At 49.3% G+C, this 22,510-nt stretch overlaps 3 protein-coding genes across 6 annotated transcripts in view; 1 reads left to right on the top strand and 2 right to left on the bottom strand.

The window, feature by feature from the left end:
* Positions 1-981, top strand: part of BIN3 (bridging integrator 3) — a 37,383-nt gene extending 36,402 nt beyond the window's left edge. For all 3 annotated transcript variants that reach the window (XM_081269405.1, XM_081269408.1, XM_081269404.1), the window contains one exon: positions 3-981. In XM_081269405.1, the coding sequence (XP_081125531.1) occupies positions 3-149 (147 nt within the window). In that variant the 3' untranslated portion in view covers positions 150-981. The remainder of the gene's footprint in view (positions 1-2) is intronic.
* A 132-nt stretch (positions 982-1,113) lies between these two features.
* CCAR2 (cell cycle and apoptosis regulator 2) lies at positions 1,114-15,922 on the bottom strand. 2 transcript variants are annotated; one of them, XM_081269401.1, is made up of 21 exons: positions 15,730-15,922; positions 14,774-14,869; positions 14,414-14,505; positions 13,933-14,024; positions 13,624-13,738; positions 13,274-13,403; positions 13,003-13,099; positions 7,637-7,756; positions 6,470-6,692; positions 6,272-6,385; positions 5,772-5,935; positions 5,177-5,339; positions 4,854-5,084; positions 4,491-4,745; positions 3,732-3,876; positions 3,538-3,620; positions 3,040-3,186; positions 2,779-2,890; positions 2,496-2,684; positions 2,141-2,346; positions 1,114-1,914 (listed from the first exon to the last, which is right to left on the bottom strand). In XM_081269401.1, the coding sequence occupies exons 2-21, from the start codon at positions 14,829-14,831 to the stop codon at positions 1,870-1,872; spliced, it is 2,781 nt and encodes a 926-aa protein (XP_081125527.1). In that variant the 5' UTR covers positions 14,832-14,869; positions 15,730-15,922; the 3' UTR covers positions 1,114-1,869. The 2 variants fall into 2 exon arrangements, with proteins under 2 accessions (XP_081125527.1, XP_081125528.1); XM_081269402.1 differs by lacking the exon at positions 15,730-15,922 and adding an exon at positions 15,169-15,557.
* A 590-nt stretch (positions 15,923-16,512) lies between these two features.
* Positions 16,513-21,855, bottom strand: LOC308635133 (uncharacterized protein C8orf58). Its single transcript, XM_081269403.1, has 7 exons — positions 21,081-21,855; positions 19,490-19,977; positions 19,005-19,145; positions 18,758-18,866; positions 18,504-18,616; positions 18,193-18,299; positions 16,513-17,437 (listed from the first exon to the last, which is right to left on the bottom strand). Exons 1-7 carry the CDS (start codon positions 21,124-21,126, stop codon positions 17,329-17,331), a joined length of 1,113 nt encoding a protein of 370 aa, XP_081125529.1. The 5' UTR covers positions 21,127-21,855; the 3' UTR covers positions 16,513-17,328.
* Positions 21,856-22,510: the final 655 nt, after the last annotated feature.

Here is a 22,510-nt window from a genome sequence, read left to right as displayed (position 1 = left end):
AGGTCGTGTACTACTCGGAAATGCATAAGATCTTTGGTGACCTTACCCAGCAGCTTGACCAGCCGGGCCACTCAGATGAGCAGCGGGAGCGAGAGAACGAGGCCAAACTGAGCGAGCTCCGAGCCCTCTCTATCGTGGCTGATGACTGAGCTTCCATCCTTCAAAGACTTCTGGGACACAGGCAACCTCTCTAGTCTTTGCCCTTAGCAGGCACAGGCTCATGCTTCTCCCACTGGCTGCTGTTTTGGAGACAAGAGGTGGCCCCTGCTCCACCTTGTAATCCTTTGAACTGAGTGTCTCCATTCTCTTGACCCTGTCACCAGGAGCCCCAAACAGGCTGCTCTCCTCAGACACAGGTAAGCAGTGTAGAAAAACCCTAGGGGCTTTTTTATTTCCTGAAGAACCGTCCAGAGTATAACCTGACCTCAGGTCAGAGCAGCAGCCCCCTGGAAGGGCCTGGGTTTTGCCATTGCAGTTGAGGGTCTTAGCCCCACTTGCGCAGCAGGGATCACATCTACCTCGAGGACACATTCCTGGCCCCTCGTTGCTCTTCACACCAAAGATTCTTCTGGGCAAGGTACAGGCACAGTCCTGGGGAACAGGAGAGCCCTGTTCCTCCAGCCCCAGCAGACCCCCCACTCCAGCATGACAAAGGCGGGCTCAGTGCAGGGACAAGCCCTCGCTCTTCCGCATTCCCTAGGTAACTGGGACTCGATGTTAACTATCCCCCCATGCAGCATGTGACACATCAATCCACAGGCCTCAAAGCAAGAGCAGTGGGTTTGTGTCTAACCTGGATATCTGGAATTTTATTTTTTCAAGTAAAGTTTCCAACAAAACATCCACCTAGTGTTGTGCTGACTTGTGGAGAGAAGGGGAGCCGCTGGTACAGCTATCCCAGTTCCTGCCCACTTGGCAGAGGGCCTCTGCCTGATTCCAGCAGGCAGGCAGCCTAGGGTGCAAAGGTTCAGGCTTTCCACCTTCTGGAAAGAACTGCCAGGGTGCAGACACTGGCTTAGGGCCAGGAGGCTGGGAGGGCACCAGGCAGCCCAGAAAAGGAACAGGGAGAGCTAGGAGAACACACTGGTTTGTTTTTGACTTTGGTTTATTTAAAAAACAAAAAGCCAAAAAAAAAAAAAAAAAAAAAACCAACTTTATATACAAAGTCAAACTGAAACCACGGATTATGGAAAGAGGCGAGAATTATGGGTAACAGGGAAAAAGGCTGGGCCAGAGCCAATACCACATTCTGAACACAGGAGCCGGGGAAGGAGGTGCTGGTTTCTTCTGGCGAGTCTGGGGTGGCTGGAACACAGTGTTCTATTGGCACCCTCCGCCCAACACCGAGAGCTTTCTAGCTTAGACTCCATTCCCACGACGGCCACCAGAGGCCCCCAGGAGTCTGCACCTGGAACCTATAGGACTTGTGCCATCCAAAGGAAGGGGTTTCTTAGCCCCCACCAGACTCCACGTCTGTTCCTTCAGTGTATTAGCATCAGACCTTGTCACAGGCTCGAAAAGCCTTTTCCTCCCCTGTCTCACTCTAATCTGGAAGAGGACAGGAGACAGCACAATACTACAAGGGCCCTGGGAGAAATTCCAAGGTTGAGGGCAAAATGACATTCTAGGGGTGCAAAAGATGTTATATTTAGTTGTAGCTGGAATTGGGGTTCCTCAAACTTCCACCCACAAAGCACAGACCCCACCCTGATGGCTTGACATCCCCTGCAGAGGCTGAGCACAGGGCTCAGCCACCCCTGCCTATGGCTCCCAGGCCTTGCTCCAGTGGCTTTCTGGTACCAAAAGGGCTTTAACGTCATCAGGCTCCATCGCTGACCTCACAGGACAGCCACTCCTGGGCAAAGTCCCTCAGTTGCTAGGTGCCGGCTCTTCCTTCTCTACCCAGCTATCGGCCTATATGAGCACAGAGAACAGATGACATCAGAGGACAGCTAACCACTTACTGCTGGGAGCCTCTGAGCTACATGCTGCTAGGTTCCCAAAGAAACTAGTGGATGGAGGATGGAGATGAGAGAACCTGAGAAGGGACAGAAAGCACTGGACATGGCAGCCAACTGTTCTCTGGGGCTTTTGGAGCTCCACCAAGAGGAGCTGTAGTCACCCCACACACCCCACTCACTTTTTCAACCATCCGCTGCATCTCAAGCTGCAACGGGGTCAGGCGCCTGCGGAACTCCTGCAGCAGCCGCTGAAGCTGGCTCTTCTGCCGTTCAGCTGCCCGAGCTGTCTCCTCCGCCTCAGTCAGCCGGGCCCGCAGCTCCTGCATCTCCGCTGCCAGTGTCTTATTCGTCACTTCAGTGGCTGAGAAACGGTGATGGCTCTCCTCTGTGCAATGTGGGAAGACACACCGGATGGACTCAGGTGAAGCACAGGGCAAGGGTCTAAAGCCTACAGAGTGGTGTCACCCTAGTCCCTGGGGATACCCACTCTCCCATCCCACCCACGACAAGCCCCACAGCCTCTAGACCACTCACCCAGCTTCAGTTCCAGTGTATGAATCTTGTTTTCTAGGTAGAGCCGGCCACTGTCCTGCTGTTCTGCACGTTGCAGCAGGCTCCCCACATTGATCAGGCTGCCATTATGGGGCACCAGGCCTTTGTGTTCCGTGGGAGCAGCACCTGGCTTTGCACTCTTCCCAGAAGGAGGAAGCAGATCCAGGTTTCCTAGAAGGGGCCATGAAAAAATCTCATGAAGTCTCAGGAGGAAAAGGCAACCTACCCTATCCCTTTCCCCACAGGTGCATAGCACAGGACATACCAAAGAGCACCTCCTCAGGAAGCCCACCGTCCACCACCTCTGGGCGGCTGTACTGAAGGCTCCGGTACTGGCAAATGTTTTGCGTCACCACCCTACTGACCAGCTGCTTGGCCTACAGAAAACACCAAACACCTGCTGGTCAGACAGTGTGAACCCTGCCCCAAAGAGAGGAACAAGGACCTAGAAGGAGCTCATTGTAGGCCTGTGTATATTAGGAGGCCATCCAGAAAAGACAGAAAGATGGGGCAGAAGAGAAGTTACCTGCTCTGCACTGAGCCGAATTCCCAGGGTAAGAAGGACCCTCTCCAAGTCTCGCCGATGCAAGTAGCCACACCAGTTGGCATCAAAGAATACAAAAGCTAGAAGACAGTCCAAGGGAAGCACAGCAGATGGGTCCAGCTCCTTGGGCTGTAAAGGAAAACAGATGAACAGCTTTACTGACAGATCCCAGTGACTAAATGGCCCAGGACACAACTTCTTTACAGCAAGCAGCCTAAATGACAATACCAAGCAGCCTTACAGCTGAAGGTTCCAGGCCTCTGTGGGGCACTTTCCCAAAAAGAACCTGGTGTGCTCCCAGGTCAGATCCCTCTCATCTCCCCCCAACAGGGAAAATGAAATAATCCCCATGAATCAAGAACCACATTTTGTTTCTTGTCTATCAAGGGAAAAGTCACTGGTAGCCTCCCAGGTGAGGTATGCCTATCAGAAGTATTGCTTCCCACCACAAAAACTAAGAAAAAAAAAAAAAGGTCTCACCATGTCCTGAAGTGAGGAGAATTCTATCTCTGACTGGTTTGAGGCAACAGACCGGACTTCCGAGTCCTCTAGCTTTGCTCCTGCTACAAAAAAACCCAAGTTAAACAGGGAGCCCACGGTGGCCCACACTTGCCCCACAGCCCTAAGAGACAGACACCACCTGAGGACTGTAATCTGCTCCCTGCTGGACATACCAAACTCCTCCTCCCCATCATCCCTCAGAAGTAGCAGCTCTGGGTCCAGGGCCATCTCACACAGGTCCTCAGATGCCTCACCCCGGGTCTTCTCTTCCTCCTCTCCCCCAGAAGAGGGTGGTTTGGGCAAAAGCCCATCCTCCTTCTAGAGAAGCAGACAAGGTGATGAGGAGAAGGAACTAATTCCTGTAATACTAATAATAATGGCTAACATCTGAGTATCAACTCTGTGCCAGGCACTGTGTTAGAGCCTGTAGGTGTTTAATTGAATGACACAGGATCCAGAGCACAACAGAGGCACTTCTAGACACCCAGGTTCTCTTCAGGAGACAACCTAGTCCTAGAAAAAATTATGTATACTTGAGAGCATCTGGGCAAGAAGTAGACTTGCATTATTAAAATGGTGAAAAGTCCATCCAGCTAACCATAAGGCAATCCAACCTCCTCTGCTCTCCCAGGCCTTCTTTGTGACTGAGACTTCATGCCATCATGACGCGTCAGCCATGCTTCCCTCCCCTCTTCTCTGCCAGCTCCCTCACCCCGTGTGTGCCACTGCTTAACTATGTGGTATGAGAGTAATCTCTCTGGGCCTCAGTCTATCCCAGGCTTCCAAGAAGTATGCACTGTGAGGGAGCACGAGTGAAATGGGACATGGGAAGTACTTAGACGATGCCTGGCACAAGTGAGGGACTCAGATCACAATAATCATTATCACTATGTGTGGTCCTCAGCCCAGCCAGGGCTGACGAAGGTACTCACCAGCGGGGTGTCTGACTCGGCAGCCGTGCCCTCATTCTGTACCTCATCCTTGGACTCCTTGGCCACCTCCTCCTTGACAGCTTCCTCCTCCTTGGCCGCTTCCTCCTCCTTGGCCGCTTCCTCTTTGGCCACCTCCTCCTTCTCAGTTTCAGGGGGGGTCACAACCTTTTCAGGAAGGCTCAGTAGCATTTTATAAATCTTATAGCCAAAATCCCTCTGCAGCATCTCCAGGAACAGCTCAGCCAACACCATCACCTATTTAGAAGGGGTGGCAGAACCCTGTGAGCATCAGGTGAAAAAGGAATATGCCACACTGCCACAGCCCGCACCCTACCCACAGCCCCCTGAAACTCCTACACCTGCCTCAAAAGAAATCCTTTCTTTTGGCCTCCGATCCTCCACAATCCCATGGAGGGAGAGGTTTACACAGCCAGGACGTGCCATGACAGCAGGTTCTAGAGGGGGTGGAGGGGCCTCTGGGAGATCAGTGTCCATTTCTTGTTGTGCAGTGGCCTCTGGAGTCTCCGCATTCTGTTTAGAAGTATCTGCTGCTTGCTCCGAGGCATCAGGGGCCTGTTCAGTAGACTCTGCTTCCTGTAACCATAGCCAAGATGTGACCCTCAGGGTCTCAGTGTCAGGGTACCTACTTTCTGCGTCTTCCTAAGGCTCAGCCTTATCTCTGGTACCTCCTGGGTTGGGGGAGCTGCCTCTGTGGCTTTCTGCTGGCACAGGGCCTCCCACTCCTCCAAAGTGGGCATTATGGTCCAGACGTCTGGCAGGTACACCACCACTGTATGCAGCCTCCGGGGCGGTCCCGGCTGCAGGTACTGAAACTCAGCAAAGCGCCACCTGCTCACAGCAAAAGGAAAAGGAAGCCCTAAGCCCCAATCAACACATTCAGGCAGACGCCAGGCTCACAAAATGCCTGTGTTTCCAGTCAGCACAGACCAAGCACATACTGGACGGCGAGCTGTGAAAGGACAAACACATGATACAGACCAAATCCTCAAGAACAGCAAGCAACAGGGAGATGATGGACAGCTGCTGTGCCGGAGCTAAGGCAACAAGGATTGCCAGGTACAGCTTGGGGGTCAGCTGACCTCTAGTACCCCATAACCCTTGGTCATGCTCAGGACCCCAGTGTCCATCTGTGAGTAGCTGGGGGTGGCATGAGTTATAACTGGGCACAGAAGAAAGCTGGCAGGCCAGAGGGCAAAGGCCAGATCTTCTAAACAGACTCTCCCCACAGCGAGCTGGCCACACTTGGGGACGGCCACTCACCACTTGGTGCAGGTGCTCAAGTCAATCCCAGTCTGGGCTTGCGCACAGCGGATGGCTGTGCGCACCAGCACCTGCGGGTCAGCCTGAGGGTCGAGGCCATCCAGGGAAGGAGACCACTCACCCCCAACCAGCACTGCCTCTTCTTCTTTCCGACCCAGCAAAAACTGCAAAGAGATTAGGAATACAAAAGAAACCCACATGGCCTGTGCCTCCTGCAACAGTGAGGAGAGGCTGCCACCAATCAAAAAACAAAGGCAGCAGAAGTGGTGAAGCCCACCACCCAAGGGCCCTCTAGCCACTGACACGGACCAACCACCTAATGCCTTCTAACGAGTAGGAACATCTCTGAGCTGTATTTTCCTCCTGTGTACAACAAGGGCATTTCTGCTCTGCAACGCTGCGTTTCTACATATTACTGAGCAGAAGCCAACCTCTAAAAATGTGATAGGCACTGGACATTATCAGTGACTGCATCTTGCCTCCTACACCCCAGCTCTTACCTTTATCTGCTTCAAAGGATGTTCTGGCGTCTCCCTTGGCTCAGCCATGTCATCCACAAAGAGCATGCAGCAACGATACAACTCCTCCAGGCCCGGGGAGGAGAGCAGCAGTACCTGTGTAAAAAGGCCCAAGATACACTCAGAGCCACCTTCCAACTCCGGCAATGTGACAAAGCCACAGAAGCCCAGCCAGCTGACCTTGGAACTATAAGCAGGGTCACTGTCTGCAGGGCTGGGCTCAGCACCAGTATCTGGAGCTGCCTCCTTTTCTGCAGAGACCTGGATCCGGCTTGGATGATGGAGGGAAAAGGGCTGGCTCAGAGGGAAGGCTGACAGCCAGCTCAGATGCACGGACAGAAAATCTGAGGGGACCAGAAGGCTGCGGTAACGGCGCTGGAGTTCTAGGAAGTCACAGATGGGGCTGGAGGAAGACAGCAGGGGAATTCAGACCTGAGTGAAGACTAAAACATTCAAAAATGAAATTATAAAAGACTAAAAATAAGGGCAATTTATTTTTCAGTTTGGGAAATAAGGACTTTCTAAGTAGGCACCTCTCAACAGGTGACGATGGATCAGATGTGACTACTTGATTTACAGTCTCCCTATGGCAAAACTGGAAAAGGAAAAACACTCATAGAACATGACAGAGAAATGGTCATGGTCTTAATAGAAAAGGCACTCACAAATCAATAACAAGAAGTTCAAACACCTAAGAGAAAACTGGGAAAACTGAACATCAACAGGTATTTCACAGAAAAAGAAACACCTACGACTTAAAAGCCCATTAAAATATGCACAGTCTAACTTATAATTAAAAAATGCAAATCAGAATGTAATTTTTCACCTATGAAATAAAAAGATGAAAAAGTCTGCTAATTCAGTATTGGGAAAAGCAAGGGAAACAAGTCCTTCATGGTCTGTTGAAGAGGGTAAATAGACAGTCTCTTTGAGAGAACTGGCAATAGCTATCAAAGGTTGAAATTAAACCCTTTAAGCCGGCTACTCCATTCTGAGGAATTAACAGGACACTTACACTGTGCACCTATATGTATGCAGAAGGATGTTTATAATACTTAAGAAAACTAGGCTACATATGTAGTACTAGTTAAATACATCCATTTAATGGGATGCTACATATACTGCTAAAAAGAATAAGAACAATCTAATGTTAATATAGAATAAATTCTAAGACAAAATATCAAATGAAAAAGCAAAGTATCAAACAGTACATACAATAGGTTTACACTGATTTGTTTTTTAAAAAGCTGTAAAAGCACTCACGTGCTTGCAGGGACCGTATCTCATTTACCCTAGAAAGTGTTACCTGTGACAAGTCTCAGCCCACCCCCAAGCCTTGCCACTCACCTGTCCACAGTATAGGGAGTAAGATGAACCCGGTAAGGAGGCAGGTCATGCCTTGGTTTCTTAGCACCCCAAGGCTCTCCACCAGCCCGCTGTTTGCGTTTCTTGGAGTCATAGTCATCACTGGAGGTTGATCCATTACCAGAAGTAAGAAATTACATTGTTACATACGAATTCAATACATACTGATCTAAAAAGAAAGAACTGGAAACATCAGCTACTCCATTCTGAATCCCCAACATCAAAGAAATGGATAAAGAAGCCATACTAACAATCATGTCAATATGCTACAAAGATATTAAAAGTGAATATTTAAACTCTCTTAACACAGAAAAACATTCATGGGTTAAGCAAAAAGCATAGTCCATATACAGTAGGCCTCAAATATGCAAAAGCTTTTACATACTGAAATAAAATATTAATGATGGATGCTTTTAATAGGTTTGTGAATAATTTCTGATATTTTTCTGAACTTTTTATCACCTACAGTTAACATGTTATTTTTTTGAAATGAGAAAAAAAGAATTTGCCAGGTATGGTTGTGCACACCTATAATCTCTGCAGCTCAGGAGGATCACAACAAGTTTAAAGCCAGCCTTAGCAACTAAGCAAGGCTCTAAGCAACTTAGAGACACCCTGTCTCAAAATAAAAAGGTCTAGGGATATGGCTAAGTGATTAAATACCCCTAGGTTCAATCCCCAATACTAAAAAAGAAAAAAAGAATTTAACTGATTTTTTTTAAAACAAGAGACACACTTTACCATGATATACATTCTATTAAGTAAATCTTATTAGACAATAAGCCCTCATTAGTACACATTAATGTGATAAAAATACTCAAACCCTTTGCTCCAACAATCCCACTCTTAAAAATCTATCCAAAGGAAGTTTACTGGAAAAAAAAAGAAAAAAAAGGGCTGAGGATGTAGCACAGTGGTATAGCACTTGCCCAGCATGTATAAGGCCCTGGGTTCAATCCCCAGCACCATAAAAAAAGAAAAAGGCCAAAAAAAGGTCACATACATTGGGAAAACATCAAGCAACATAAACTGAGAGTGAGCAAAGTACAAACCCAGGAACACCCAGTTTTTATAGTAAGTAAACAGTAACCAGTCACTAAAACAATCATGAGAATTATACTACAATATGGAAAAAAAGGTTTAAGATACACAAAAATAATCTAAACTTAATATTGTGGAGTATAGGGACTGGGGATTTGGCTCAAGCGGCAGCGCGCTCGCCTGGCATGCGTGCGGCCCGGGTTCGATCCTCAGCACCACATACAAACAAAGATGTTGTGTCTGCTGAAAACTAAAAAAATAAATAAATATTAAAATTCTCTCTCTAAAAAAAAAAAAAAAAATTCTATTAAAAAATATATTGTGGAGTATACACATATGCAGATAAAAACTAGAAAAGGTCACAGAAAAAATAGCACTAAGTGATTTTTCATTTTCAAAAATATTTTCTACCCTAAGTACATGTTAAGACAAGGATGTGACTCTACTTTGTGTACAACCAGAGATATGAAAAATTGTGCTCTATATGTGTAATATTTATTATAATGCATTCTGTTGTCATATAACAAAGTTTTTTAAATAAATTTTTTAAAAAGACAAATAAAAAATATTTTCTACTTTCTAAAGTTCTTTAATACCTACCTTTTAACAGGTTTTTAAAGAAGACAAGAACCTTTTAACACTGATATCACAGTATGTACTACTTAATATGTTTTTAATTGCTTATTACAGTATCACTTACGATATTATCTCAGACATTATCATAATCACTTAGTATGGGGTACATTAAAAACAAGTGGACAAAAAAACCTTTGGACCATTCATTATAAAATACCAGATTGAGAAGGAAAAAATATCCATTGTCACATGAGAGAAACAACTAGCAATTCTTTGAGCCTAGGTAACTGAGTTGATTACATGTGCCTCCAGAAGGTTTCTGTTCTTTCCTTTTACCTGCCTGGGTCATTTTCCTGGTCTTCACATCCAAGTAACAAAGCTGGTTATATTTAACACAAAGTTTTTGTTCTCTTGTGTTTGCCTGGGTCACTTCACTGTTCAGGAGCATCTTTATTTGTCAAAAGCACCTTCTTCTCCACTTTACAGGACATCAGTGTTTCCATGTTTCTAACAGAACCATTCCAGACTCATTCTGACACATCTCTTCAGCTCACCCAGGACTGAAATGAGCTCTTCAGTAAATGCTGTCCAGCTCTACCTAAACTACATGTTCCACTGGATTCTATGAGCTCAGCTGCCACAGTTTTCTCCCTTTTCTGTGAATGGTCAGGAACAAGTCATAATGCAGAGCCAGTGGAAGACATGTCAGTAGCAGCAACAACAGAAGCCCAGCCTGTCTAAAAGACGTCAGCAGCTCAGCAGGAGTAGTCCAATGTTCCCTCCATCCCAAAGCCTAGGATTCAACATAAAGCTTGGCTTCCACACAAAATGCTAATGTGATCGAGTCCTTTACAAACTGATGTTCCTTCAAAGTTACAAATTCTTACTAGCCATCTTCCTACTCTGCACATTCTCACCCCTGACAGCTGGTGGTACCTCTCTCCAAGGGATGATAACTCCAATCTCCAGGAGTTATGACACTGAAGCACCATGCACAAGCATTGCACAGGGTTTGGCATGTCCAGGACAATCAAATACACGTGACTGCACAAAAAGCCTAATTTTTTTTTTTTTAATATTTTTAGTTGTAGATGAACACAATATTTTTATTTATTTATTTATATGTGGTGCTGAGACTTGAACCCAGGGTTTCACACATGCCAGGCAAACACCCTACCACTGCGCCAGAACCCCAGCCCAAAGCCTGAATTTAAACCAAAAGCAGCAAGTCCACAACAGTCATTGATTGCCACCCAAACTACATTATGCCCAAAGGCACCTGATATGATCATACAATGAAAACCTATGAAGGCTTTTTTAATAAGCTCACAAAAAGGCAAGATGGAAGGTCCCTGGAAACTTGAAGACCAGAAAATAAGAAGTGTGGGTGTATTCTCAGCGACTTGAGAGTGGGACAAAAGGTTCAATAGTGGAGATGATATGGAAAACAATCCTAGATAAAGCTGGCTCCTACTTAAAATTCACAATGACCTATCCTAAGAGAATAAGCCAAGCTTTTGCATAGGGACTGGCTATATCACTTTGCCTTAGCTTCTTCCTAGAGCTACACCATACTCCTCAAAATGTGCACCCTGGTCAACTCTGACAGCTCTTTCCACATACTGGTCTACGGGCATCTGGAAGAGTGTTCCTTTCCCTGTATAGTTCTCAAAGCAAATGAGACCCAACATGAAGGAACTTTCTGCAGTGATCTTACTAGAGGGAGGGTTACATAGGATTTTTCACTTATCAAAATTTTCCAGTTAAGATTTATATATTTCAGTCTATATAAATTTCACCTTAAAATTTTTACTTCAAAAGAAAAAAAAAAAGACACCGGTATGATGGCGCACACCTACAATCCCAGCAACTCAGAAAGCTGAGATAGGAGGATCACAGTACAAGGCCAGCCTCAGCAATTTAGCAAGGGCCTAAGCAACTTAGTGAGACCCTGTCTCAAAAAAAAGAGCTGCAGATGTGGCTCAGTGACCAAGAACCCCGGCATTCAATTCCCACTAACTGGGCTGGGGATGTGGCTCAAGCGGTAGCGCGCTCGCCTGGCATGCGTGCGGCCCGGGTTCGATCCTCAGCACCACATACCAACAAAGATGTTGTGTCCGCCGAGAACTAAAAAATAAATATTAAAAATTCTCTCTCTCTCTCTCTCTCTCTCTCCCCCCTCTCTCACTCTCTTTTTAAAAATAAATAAATAAATAAATAAAATTCTCTCTCTCTCTCTACCCTTCTCCTCTCTCTTAAAAAAAAAAAAAAAAATTCCCAGTAACCACCTCCCCACCCCAAAAAAAACACCCGAATCAAGTAGGAGGAAACAGCTAGATGAAGGGAGAAGTAAGAATAAGGGCAGATGCTGATATTTGAAGTGGGATAACAGATATATTAGAATTCATATCTTTCCATTTGCTTTGCATACACTGAAATTTTCTGTTATTAAAAAATTAAGGCCTGGGGTTGTAGTTCAGTGGTAGAGCGCTTGCCTGGCACATGTGAGGCACTGGGTTCAATCCGCAGCACCATATAAAAATAAGTGAAGGTATTGTGTCCATCTACAATTAAAAAAAAAATTATCAAAAAAAAAAGTTAAGAAAAACTCTTAGGGAGATTAAGATTAGGAGCATATGAACCAAAGAGGGGAGAGACATCACACTGCTGGTATACTCCCTAAAGCTCACAGATAACAAACAATCACTAGGAAGCTCCAAGGACCCCAATCAACCATGCTTGATTCCCACATGACCAAGAAAACTGTCTGTCTGTATGTCCACGCACATGCAGAATACAACCTGACAGTGCAACACCACACTCACCTAAGCGTCGTGCATAAAAAAAGCATATGTTTTAAAGTACAAATTAAAACATACACTGCAATGTTACTTTTTTGGACATGTTATTATTTTCTTGAAACAATCCCTGATATCTCAATTATGGGAACTAGAAATAAAAGGAAAATTATATATTTAAGAACTATTTCAAGCCGGGCACAGTGGCACAAGCTGTAATCCCAGCTGCTCGGGAGGCTGAGGCAGAAGGATCTCAAGCTCAAGGCTATCTTGGGTAATTCTGTATGACTCTGTCTCAAAATAAAATTCAGAAAGAGGGGGTACAGAGAGGACTGGGACTCAGAGGTAGAAACTCCTGGGTTCAATTCCCATTATCAAAAAAGAAAAAAGTATTTTAACGTGACACTTCAAAAATTACTTATATTGTGTGCATGTACAAATATGTAACAAATTCCATCACTGTAATGCATAATAACAAATCTCATCAATATGCACTATGAGGCACCAACAGAAAATATGTGAGGGCTGGAGTTGTGGCTCAGTGGTAGAGCACTTGCATGGCATGTGTGAGGTACTGGGTTTGATCCTTAGTACCACATAAAAATAAATAAATAAAATAATAAAATAAAGGTATTGTGTCCATCTATAACCAAAAAAATTAAATGTAGGAAATAAAAAGAATATTAGAAGCTAAAAAAAAAAAAAAAAAAAAAAAAAAGAACATATCAAATCCCTGGTTTGCTAACTCTGTATATAAAGTCCCACAATTTATATGTACATATAAATCTCCTTGTATCTGCCTATTTAAGAGAAAAACGACTAGGACCCAGCTGCAGAAAGAATTTAGTATCAACAGTTGGCAAAAAAAAGGGGGGGGGGGATATTGCTCCTATCAGAAATATAATGAAATATACGTCCTGATCGTCCTCTTACCTTCGGCCCTGATCCAGTCGTCCATGAGGGCCTCGAGCGGGAAATCTGTTCAGGTGGCTCAGGTGAAGTGTGTGGGATGTTTGGAAGAGACTCAGAGCTATAGATAGAAAATGGCCAGTGACTTAAAAACTGTCTAGTTTTCCCCTCCCTTTCTTCCAATGCACAAAAGCACCCATTTTTATTCTGAGAGCAGCAGTCTGAAAGTTACAAGTCTATTCATCCAGAGCACCCCAAACAGCCATACCCCAATATTTGTGTCTCTGATACTCACGCTTCTGAGGAAAGAGCGGGGGAATCCGGTGAGGCTGGAAGATCAACTGAGGCTGAGCTCCCAGGATCCCTTGCTTCTGGCCCAGGGCTGCCACATGCAGAAGAGGAGGTGCTGGGGACTTCAGCAGGGGCTGCAGGACAGTTGCCAGGAAATTGAGGGGATCCCAGAATTGAAGCATTCACTACCTTGGAAAGATACAGTCCCACCCCCTCGACAAAAGTAAGGTTTCTGCCCAGGTAACTGGGCACAGAGGTTTCTCTCCCTCCCCTCTGCCACTTCCCCTTCCCCCAAATCCCTCCCTTCCTTTCCCACTCCCCTTTACAATGCAAATGCTAAAGAGAGATGAATACCTGGTTGGAGAGCGTTTGCACCTTGACAGCATTCCAGGGCACTGCCTGGCCTGGGTTGTATGCAGCCTTCACCAGCACCTTCTCACCCAGTTGGGGCAGCCGGCCTTTTACCACACTGCCAACACAGAGAGAACCTGGTCCAGCCACCCTACCTGCCCCCATGTAGCCCATTCCATCAAGAGTTCTTACTTAAAAACAAAAGCAATGGCTTAAAACAACAAAGCAATGGCTTTAGAGAGGGGCCCCACCAGCATGGTGACATAACTGAATCCATAAGCAATTCCAGCAGGAGACTAGCCTCAAGCCTACCTTAGCTGAAAAAAGACCTCTTCATCCACCACCCCAAAGTAGTCATGCAAACTGGTAACAATGCCAGTGAAAACCCGCTGCTTTTCTCCACTCTGCAAGAGAAGAGGGCAGGTTAAAATTAATAGGAAGCAACCTGAATAAAATTATGCTCTGCCACTAGGGTCTCCCCTCTATCCACACCCCAGCTCAGCATGGAGATTCATATGGAAGGAAACATAGAGCAGACATAAATTTTCTATGGTGAGGAAAGATGGGTTACAAACTGCTTCTAGGACTTCCAGCTCTTTAATCCCAAGATTTCCCTGGACTCAGAAACTGACTCCCCAGTCTGAGGGGTATCTAGTCACCCCATACGGCCCACTACCAAGACAAGAGTCAGAAATGCTGACCATTACAATATAAGAAATGAAAGAATACCAGGCATCCCCATGCTGGGGTAGTCCCAAGGGCTGAAACTCATTAGAAAGGATGCCCAACCTACCTGAAGGTGCCTGGCACTTTGGGACAGGTCTGTGGCCACAGGAGGAGTAAGCAAACCAGGAGGAGGGCCCAAAAGAGATGTTGAAGCCGCGCCTACAGGGACAGAGAAGCAACCTCCAGAAACCCACCTACCACGTTAAGCATTAGAGACAACTAGAAGATATGGGTAAAGGAGAGCAAAGTAGCTCCAACCAGCTCCTCCTCAGGGTTTCACTGGCAACCACTGTGGTCATCTCCTCATTTCCTAAGAAACATTAACAGCTAGTTGCTTCACACCTGGGAAATCCCAAGGGCCAGAGTTTTGTAAACTAACTGCAGAGCACATCCTACTAGGAGGTCAGGTAGGGACAAGAGTGATCACCTGAGAAGTTGCGTCCCCCTGGAAGTGGGTTGATCCGCTGGCGCTTAAACTGGGACATTGGGAATGCTGTCCTCTTTCAGAGTCTTGGGGAAAAACCTTCAATCAGAAAAAAAGAAGTTAAATGCTCACATGAAAGATTTCTGTCTATCCCCAGACAAGTGGAAAATCTTAAAGAAGTAAGAACCTTAAGAAAGGTGAAGAGATGGGTACTGAGAATGGAAAAATTGTTGGAGACCATGAAGAGCAGGAAATGAAATAAGAAATTACATTATTCCGTTCTGCCCTTACAGTAACCTATTGGTTGCGTGATACTGACATGCTGTTTTACAGAAAAGGAAACTGGAGCTCAGAGAGATCAGAGGACTTGGCCCAGGCCACAAAACCGGGACTCTCACCCAGGTCTCCCAACAACTTAGCACTCTTCTCACTATGCCATGCAACCCCCTAAGAGACGGACGGAGTAGGAGGCTGGAAAGAGCTCCGATGACATTCATTCATTCAAAAACATGCCAAAACGCTCCACGAAGGACCCGGAAAAATGGAGGCGGCCGGTGCCCGCGAGGTGGTGCGGGCCCTCTCCCCGGAAGCCTAGCCCGTTGTTCCCCCGACCCGCTAGCGTGAAGGGAGCTCTCCCAGCGGCCCAACGCGAATCGGCCTGAACGCCGCTTTCCTGCTCCCGGGCTCCGTGGTCCTTTGCTCTGGCCTCAGCAGCCAACAGCGCACGGCCTCCTGGGCCGGACCGCGGAGAGGCCACCGTGGGAGGACGAAGGCGCGCGGTTTCTCCTCCTCCCGCCCGCCCCCAGGGCCGAGGCTGTTGCCAGGGAGACGGGGTTTGCTGTCCGGAGGGGACTCAGCCCCTTCCGTGTCCAGTGCATCTTCGCCGCCGGGCCCCCGCAACTCCTCCGCTTGAGGAGAGGCGAAAGGGCAGAGGGGCAGTGGGTGGTCCCCCAACCCACCTGCGGGCCAGGGCCGCGACACCAGGGGGACAAAGGCACCCGGAACCACCACAGCCACTGCTGCCGCCGCCACCGGAAGCGCCTCTCCGGAAGAGCGACCACTGGTCGGAAGCTGCCACTCTCCCGGATATGGTCCCTCCCTCGTCTCCACCGACCTCTCCCTTCCCCCACGTTCGCCTGCCATCCCGCTGCAACTGTGGAACGGAAGTGCGCCTCCTCGGATCGGATGCGCGTTCGGAAGCCGCGCCTCGTGGTGTCCTTGTTTAAAATGTCCCATTAGAAAAATAGGCTTCAGAGCATTGGTTCCTAATCCAAAGGCAGCTGGAGCTGGACGCTCCCCTGACCCAACACACCACCCGCACACAAGCCTCACTCTGGCAGCCCCCAAATGGCAGTAGCAAGAGAACCAGTCCATTTCACTGGAGAAGATGTCTGCCTGGACAGTGGCCATTTACAGGATACATTCTTATTACTCAAGTCAATAAGCCCCATCCCTATCCCTGCCCTTCCACTGGCTACACTCCCATAATAACCTTGGGAAGTGAAGAGATCAGGAATCTGCCCTAATTTTCACATATGAAATCTGACAGACCATTAAAATTATTTGCTCAAAATCTTGCCAGGAAAATGGCCATTCTAGTCCCCATTAACAATTCCATTCCCCCTCCAGCCCCCCCCCCCAACCTCTGTCCTCCCATTATCCCTCCACTCCGGCCTCTCTCAGCACCCATACCCCTCCCCTTTATTCACTTAACATTCACAGTACTCTTTGAGACAGTTTAATCTCACTTTATCCTCTTAACAAGCTTGTGAGGTAGGCAGAGCAGGCATCATTATCCCAAATGGGAAGTTGTGGCTCAGAAGTTAATAGACTTCGTCAGGGTCTAAAAGCTAGTATGGACTTCTGGTTTCAGCTCTGACAGGTAAAAGCTAATATGGAGCAGAGCAACTGAGAATTGACCTTGAAGGTTATTCTGCACGTTGTCCTGAGCCTCTTAATTCCTCATGTGGTCTTCAGGGTCTATGCCCCAGGGGCTGTGCCCCAAGGACAAGACTCAGTACAGAGGCAGCCAGGACAACGCCTTTCTCTGTTCTAGAGCTGCCAATTCAGGTATGAAAAGGAAAGCAGGAATCCAGTTCAGTAACTGACCACTACAGAAGGAAGGTCAACTTCATCCTTCCACAGTTATCTCACTCTGAAGGCTTTGGATATATGATTCCAGTAGGGATGGTTGAATCCAGCCAGTTCACAATACTGATAGTCCCACAAAGATGTACATATCGTTATGCATAAACACATCTGCACCATGCTGGGTCCAGATATCACTGTGCCAAATATGCTCCTTGAACATCTGATAAATAAGTTAGTTCACATTGTCTAAGCAGAGGGATTTCTGGCAGGGAGAAGGAACCCTGGAGCTGCTGCACCTTGGAGCCTCTCAAGGAACCAGGGTTCCTCTGCCAGGCTGCTCAGAAGATACAGACTCAGCCCTCGCCTTGGAGAAGGGCAAGTCAACAGCTCTCCCTGGCAATGCAGAGTGAGGAAGACTTCACAGCAAATCCCCTCCACCCAGAGTCACCATGCACAAAGAGGTCTCATTATACAGAAAGGTTTTTTCCTCGTCGCTTCTTAACCATTAATGATGGCATAAAGGTCTTCCGGTGGGGGTGATACTGAGGCCTTTCAGAGAGGTCCCTGGTCTCAATCCTATGGAAAAGAAAAGGAGACAAGCTAGGAGAAAACAATGGTCCCAATGTCAATAGATCACTATTTAGCTATTGTAGGGAACCCAGAGATGTTAAATTGGTGCTTTCTTCCCCCTGGAGAATTAGTCAGATAAATCCCCAAGTATGAAGGACCTCACCGAAAGTGAGTCCTTTGCTGGAGCCTCCATCTTGCTCTCCCCCTAGTTAGGCCACCTCCCTCGCCTAAACTTCCGTTTTGTTTTTTTTTTTTTTTTTTTTAAAGAGAGAGTGAGCGGGGGGGGGGGGGGGGGAGGGAGAGAGAGAGAGAGAGAGAGAGAATTTTTAATATTTATTTTTTAGTTCTCGGCGGACACAACATCTTTGTTGGTATGTGGTGCTGAGGATCGAACCCGGGCCGCACGCATGCCAGGCGAGTGCGCTACCGCTTGAGCCACATCCCCAGCCCCTAAACTTCCGTTTTAAGGAGTGAAGGCTTGCTGGGCTGGGTGAGGATATTTTCCATAATCTGTTCCTGGTTCTATCACTGACTCACCCTGAAACTTTGGAGAAATGACTGCCCTCATCCCCACTCAGTCTTCAATCTCCTCATCTATAAATGGGGCATTTTAACTATCTTTTATTTATTCCAGAAACTCCTTTGACCCCATGTCTCTCAAATTTCATAGGAACAAAAATTACAACTAGAAAGACAATCTCAACATCCTGGTTCATCAGTATCCTCCCCCTCCCCTAAACCAGATTGGGCACAGGACTCACCTAGGGCCAGAACCATCAGGAGGGGCAGGGGGCTCAGGATGTTGGGAGCTCCTCCAGCGGATCCGATTGAGGAGGACCTTGACCTTGTCCCAGTGGGAGAGATCCTGCTGAGCAGAGGGGAAAGGGGTAACCACAGAGCTCCTCCCCACATATATATCCCAACTTGTCCTTGGAGCAGGACAAGTCACCTGTTCCATAGGAATCCTGTTATTTTCCCAAAGTTTCTGGCCTTTTGGGTGCCTACCCATTCCCACCATCTCCCAGTTCACCCACTCCATCCCACCACCTGCCCCACTTATATCCATCACTACCTTGTGTTCCTGGGAGAGTAGAAAACTGTGAGTTGGTTCCACTGGGGCCTCTGTCAGCGTGGGAGGGTTGATGCTGAGCACTCCCACCTTTTGGGATAAAGCTGCATCTGCCCCTTCAGAAATATAATCAGGTTACCCAGGGCCAGAAACAGGATGCCACCCCAACAATCTAAGGTTCAGGGGGGTCTGCTGGTGGGATCATGAGCAGGGACACGAAGCAGGCAGGACAAGAGAGAAACACAATTCCCCTTCACCTGTCTCCTTTGTCCGGCTTAGCAGCTCCCCTGGCCCCTGTACCCCATTAACTGGGGTAGGTGAAGGTGAAGGTAAAGGGACCAGGGCTGACTCCTCCTCTTCAAGACTCTGGGATGGGAGAGATGGGCAGTCAGGGCCTAATCAGAAGGCGAAGCTGTTTTCAGAGCAGTCATGGTTCCAGGGGGTCCTATCCCTACTCAGTCTCCCAGACTCAAGGCCTGGCCACCCTGCCCACAGCTCACTCACCCCAAGGGGTCTCTGGGTCTGCAGCTGCAGGTAGAGTTGCTGGAGCCTCGCCATCTGCTCTAGCACGAGGCACAGGTGTTCTAGGTATCGAAGACCCTGCCCCGGGAGGCAGGCCCAAGATCCAGGATCTACACCCTGCACCTGGGGGACACAGCAAGGTAGGGGAGACTCTCAGACTTAATGAGCCTCCCACTCTGGGCAGTCAGGCTGGGCTCAGCCAGCAAATGGACAAAGAGGAACCAACACCAAAACTGGCTTCTCCCATGGTACCCAAACCTGCCCACCTCCTCTGCAGGGGTGGCTACATACAGCTGGGGGTGGGGTGAGACAAGAAGCAATGACACAACCACCAATTAGGGGCGTTTAGAATGCCCCACCCTGGGATAACTCCAGGGAAAACCAGAGGGGGGTGGGGGGCCCTGCAAGTTCCACTTGACAGGGTTGTCTCCACCCCACTGTTCACCCAGCCCAAGGTCGATACTCACCACCTCTGCTTCCAGGCCTGCCTCTAGCTTAGTTCCGGCCTCAGTGGTCTCTTGCTCTCCTGCTCCAAAAAGGGACACTCCGCACTGCGGCTTGCTCAAGGAACCATGCTCTCCAGACACACTGGGGAGCTGGCGGGACCGCTCCAGCACCTGCTCCAGCTTGTGGTTGGCCAGCAGCCGGCCCAGCTGGGCAGGGGGCTCTGTGGCATCAAGGGCCAGGTGCTCAGGGCTCCCCATGGGCTCAAGGTTCAGAGAGTCTTGTGAAAGTTCTGATAAGGTAGCCAGGGGGCTGTCCCCAACCACCATCTCTACACCTGAGTCCCGGGAGGCCAGTTTCAGAAGTGGCACTTGCCTTCTGAGATTTCTCAGTTCAACCTCTTCCTTCCGGGTATCTGATGGGCAACCATGAGCTGCATCCGGGATCCGTCTGTAGGTACTGGTGACTCCAGGCACTACACAGCTGCATGCCAGGTCCTTCCCGGCCCCATCTGCAGAAGACTCAGTATCAGGTCTGGCATGCTGCCCTCAACACCCCCAGCATTCCTTGCAACCCACAGCATTCCCCTGGGGAGGAGTGTCCTGGGCCAGTGGTGAAGGGAAGACAAGTCACAGCCTAACCATTTTGAGACACATGAGGCACTCTGCCTGGGAGATGTTGGGATGGGGTTCCCTCTACAATAATTATCAGCAACCAGGAACCCATACTTTGGGCCGTGTGGTAGGCAAAGCCCTTGCAGATCATGCCGGGTCAGCTCCTAAGATGGCCTATCCCTTGTCTCCCCCGCCCCCAAAGGGGGTACCTAATACCTCCAAGTCCCTAAGGTAGGAGCCACAGGTTCTCGGGCTGTTTCCCAAGAGGGAACAGTCAGTGGCTGGCCTCAGGGAAGGCAAAGGGCACAAAGAGTGAAGCCTAGAGTTCACGCTGCTCTCTGAAGCCACTGACGCATCAGGCACAAGATGCAAGATGAAGTCTCTTGAGGAGCTCTTGTGGAAAAGCAATAAATATAACAGCAGCTCTAACCATTTGGGACTTTTGTTCTTTTAGGCGAGAAATAGTTACCTTTTTGTGAAGCGCTTAAAAGAAAAGAGAAAGAAAGAAAACTAGCATCCATTTATTGTCACCTCTGGGCCAGGCCCTCTAGGATCTGGGCGCCCTGTAGGAACGGGGCAGAACCTGTGGCTGCCTAGACGGAGCTGGACGTCAACCCCCGCCCCTCTGGGCCAGGAGTCCACCTCTGCACTGCTCCTCTGGAGAGGGGTTCGAAGCCACAGAGGGTCTTTTTGGAACTGCTGGCTGGGGCAGGGGACCGTGCAGTCAGACATCCTCCGCAGAGTGGGAGAAGGCTCCAGGAACGGAATAAAGAGGGAAAGGGACCCAGAGGAAGTGGGTGGGATGGAAGTGGTGGCTGGTTGACCCAGACGCCCGAGCGTCTCCAATGCGCAAGGCGACCCTAGCCTAATCATTGCGGCTCCTCAAAAGTGAGTGGCGAGTGGGGTGCAGCCGGGTGGGCGCTGCCCTTGGGGGCCCGACCTGAGCGTGGGTGGCGGCACCAGGGCAGGAGGCCCCGCGACCCTTGGGTGGGCGACTCACCCCGGCCGAGCGGCTCCACCGCGAAGACGCGCCGCCGGCCCAGCATGGCGCGCTCCCCGCCCGACGCGGAGCCCGGGCTGCAGCCGGAGCAGCCACCCGAGCGTCCCCCGCGCGTCCCCGACCGCGGTCGGTCGGCTCAGCCCGCGCGTCCCCACCCAGCTGGGCGCGGCCGCCGGACACTCCCCGCAGGGGGCGGTCCTGGGCGGGACGAGCAGGTGCGAGGGCTGCCGCGGCGCAGTGAGGGGTGCTGGCCCTTTGGAAAGCGGCTGGCCAGCACCCTGTGTCTCCACTGCGCGCCCCCAATCCTGGCGGAGGCCAAGGCAAGGGCCCTGAGCCGCTGTCCCTCGAGGGGCGCGGCCCCGCCCGAGGACGCTGGCTGGCTCGCAGCCAGGGGTCGCCGCCCCCGATCCACACGCGGGCTCTGTCTTCCGGCCGCAGACTGGGGTGCGGGGGGAGCACTGGACAGGAGCCGGAAAGGAAATGGAGCCCCACGTGCTGGCAGACGGAAGAGCGCTGACCCGGGCCCGGCGTCCTGGCGCTTCCAGCTGTGCGACTTGGGGACAGGTCTCTCAGCCTGTCAGAGTTCTGGCGCCAAGAAGGGGAAATGGTTCCGGCGCCCCGGGAAACCCTTCACAGCAGCTGCAGAACGCTGTGTCCTGGGCTCCATCTGAACCCCCTACCCGGCCCTGTACCTCTTTCTCATCCGAGTGCCCAGGAGCTGGGGATGGATGCATCTTCAGGGTGTGGGGAAGAGCGCCTGCAAGCAGACCTGAAGTATGACCGCTTCCCTGTCCCCACCCCACTCCTATCGGGCCGTGGAATTCCACTCCCAACCCCCATCCTAAAAGGAGCTGCAGAGGGTGGGACAACCTGATGACCAGATGAGGGCAGGTGGCTTCTAAGGAAACATCCCCACCTGGGGGAGGGTGCAGGGTTGGGGGGAAAAAAAAAACGTCAGGAGGACTCAAATCCCCTGGAGGCAGATAAGGGAGCTGGCGGACGTGCAAACTTGCACCTGGGCCTCTGGGGGAGGGGCTAGAGCCCAAGCCACTGAAAGAAGGAGCTGGTAACAAGGAAGGAGAGGACCCTCTCTACTCGTTGCTCTTTCCAGGAACCCATCCTGAACATTCTCTGCTGGAGCCTTCATCAGAGAGGCACAAACGATCAGATTTTCTGATTTTTATAAGGAAACTGAGGTCCACAGGCAATCCCCCAGCATGCAAAATGACAGCTAGTTCCCTGAATCGCCATTACTTGTCATTTCTCAATACCTTGATGTTCAGGCCAGGCCCTCCCCTGCTAGCCATGGGTCTGCTGGACTGCCCCCTCCTGGCCCAATCCTTCTGGATATCCCAACCCCATCCCTCTTCTCCAAATACTAGGGAAACTGAGGATGCTGGACCTGGCAGAACTGCCTTCTGCAAATCCAA

The sequence above is a fragment of the Spermophilus citellus genome (assembly GCF_964194105.1).
Source record: "Spermophilus citellus genome assembly, chromosome: 16".
NCBI lineage: Eukaryota > Metazoa > Chordata > Mammalia > Rodentia > Sciuridae > Spermophilus > Spermophilus citellus.
This window is presented reverse-complemented; position numbering and strand designations above follow the sequence as displayed.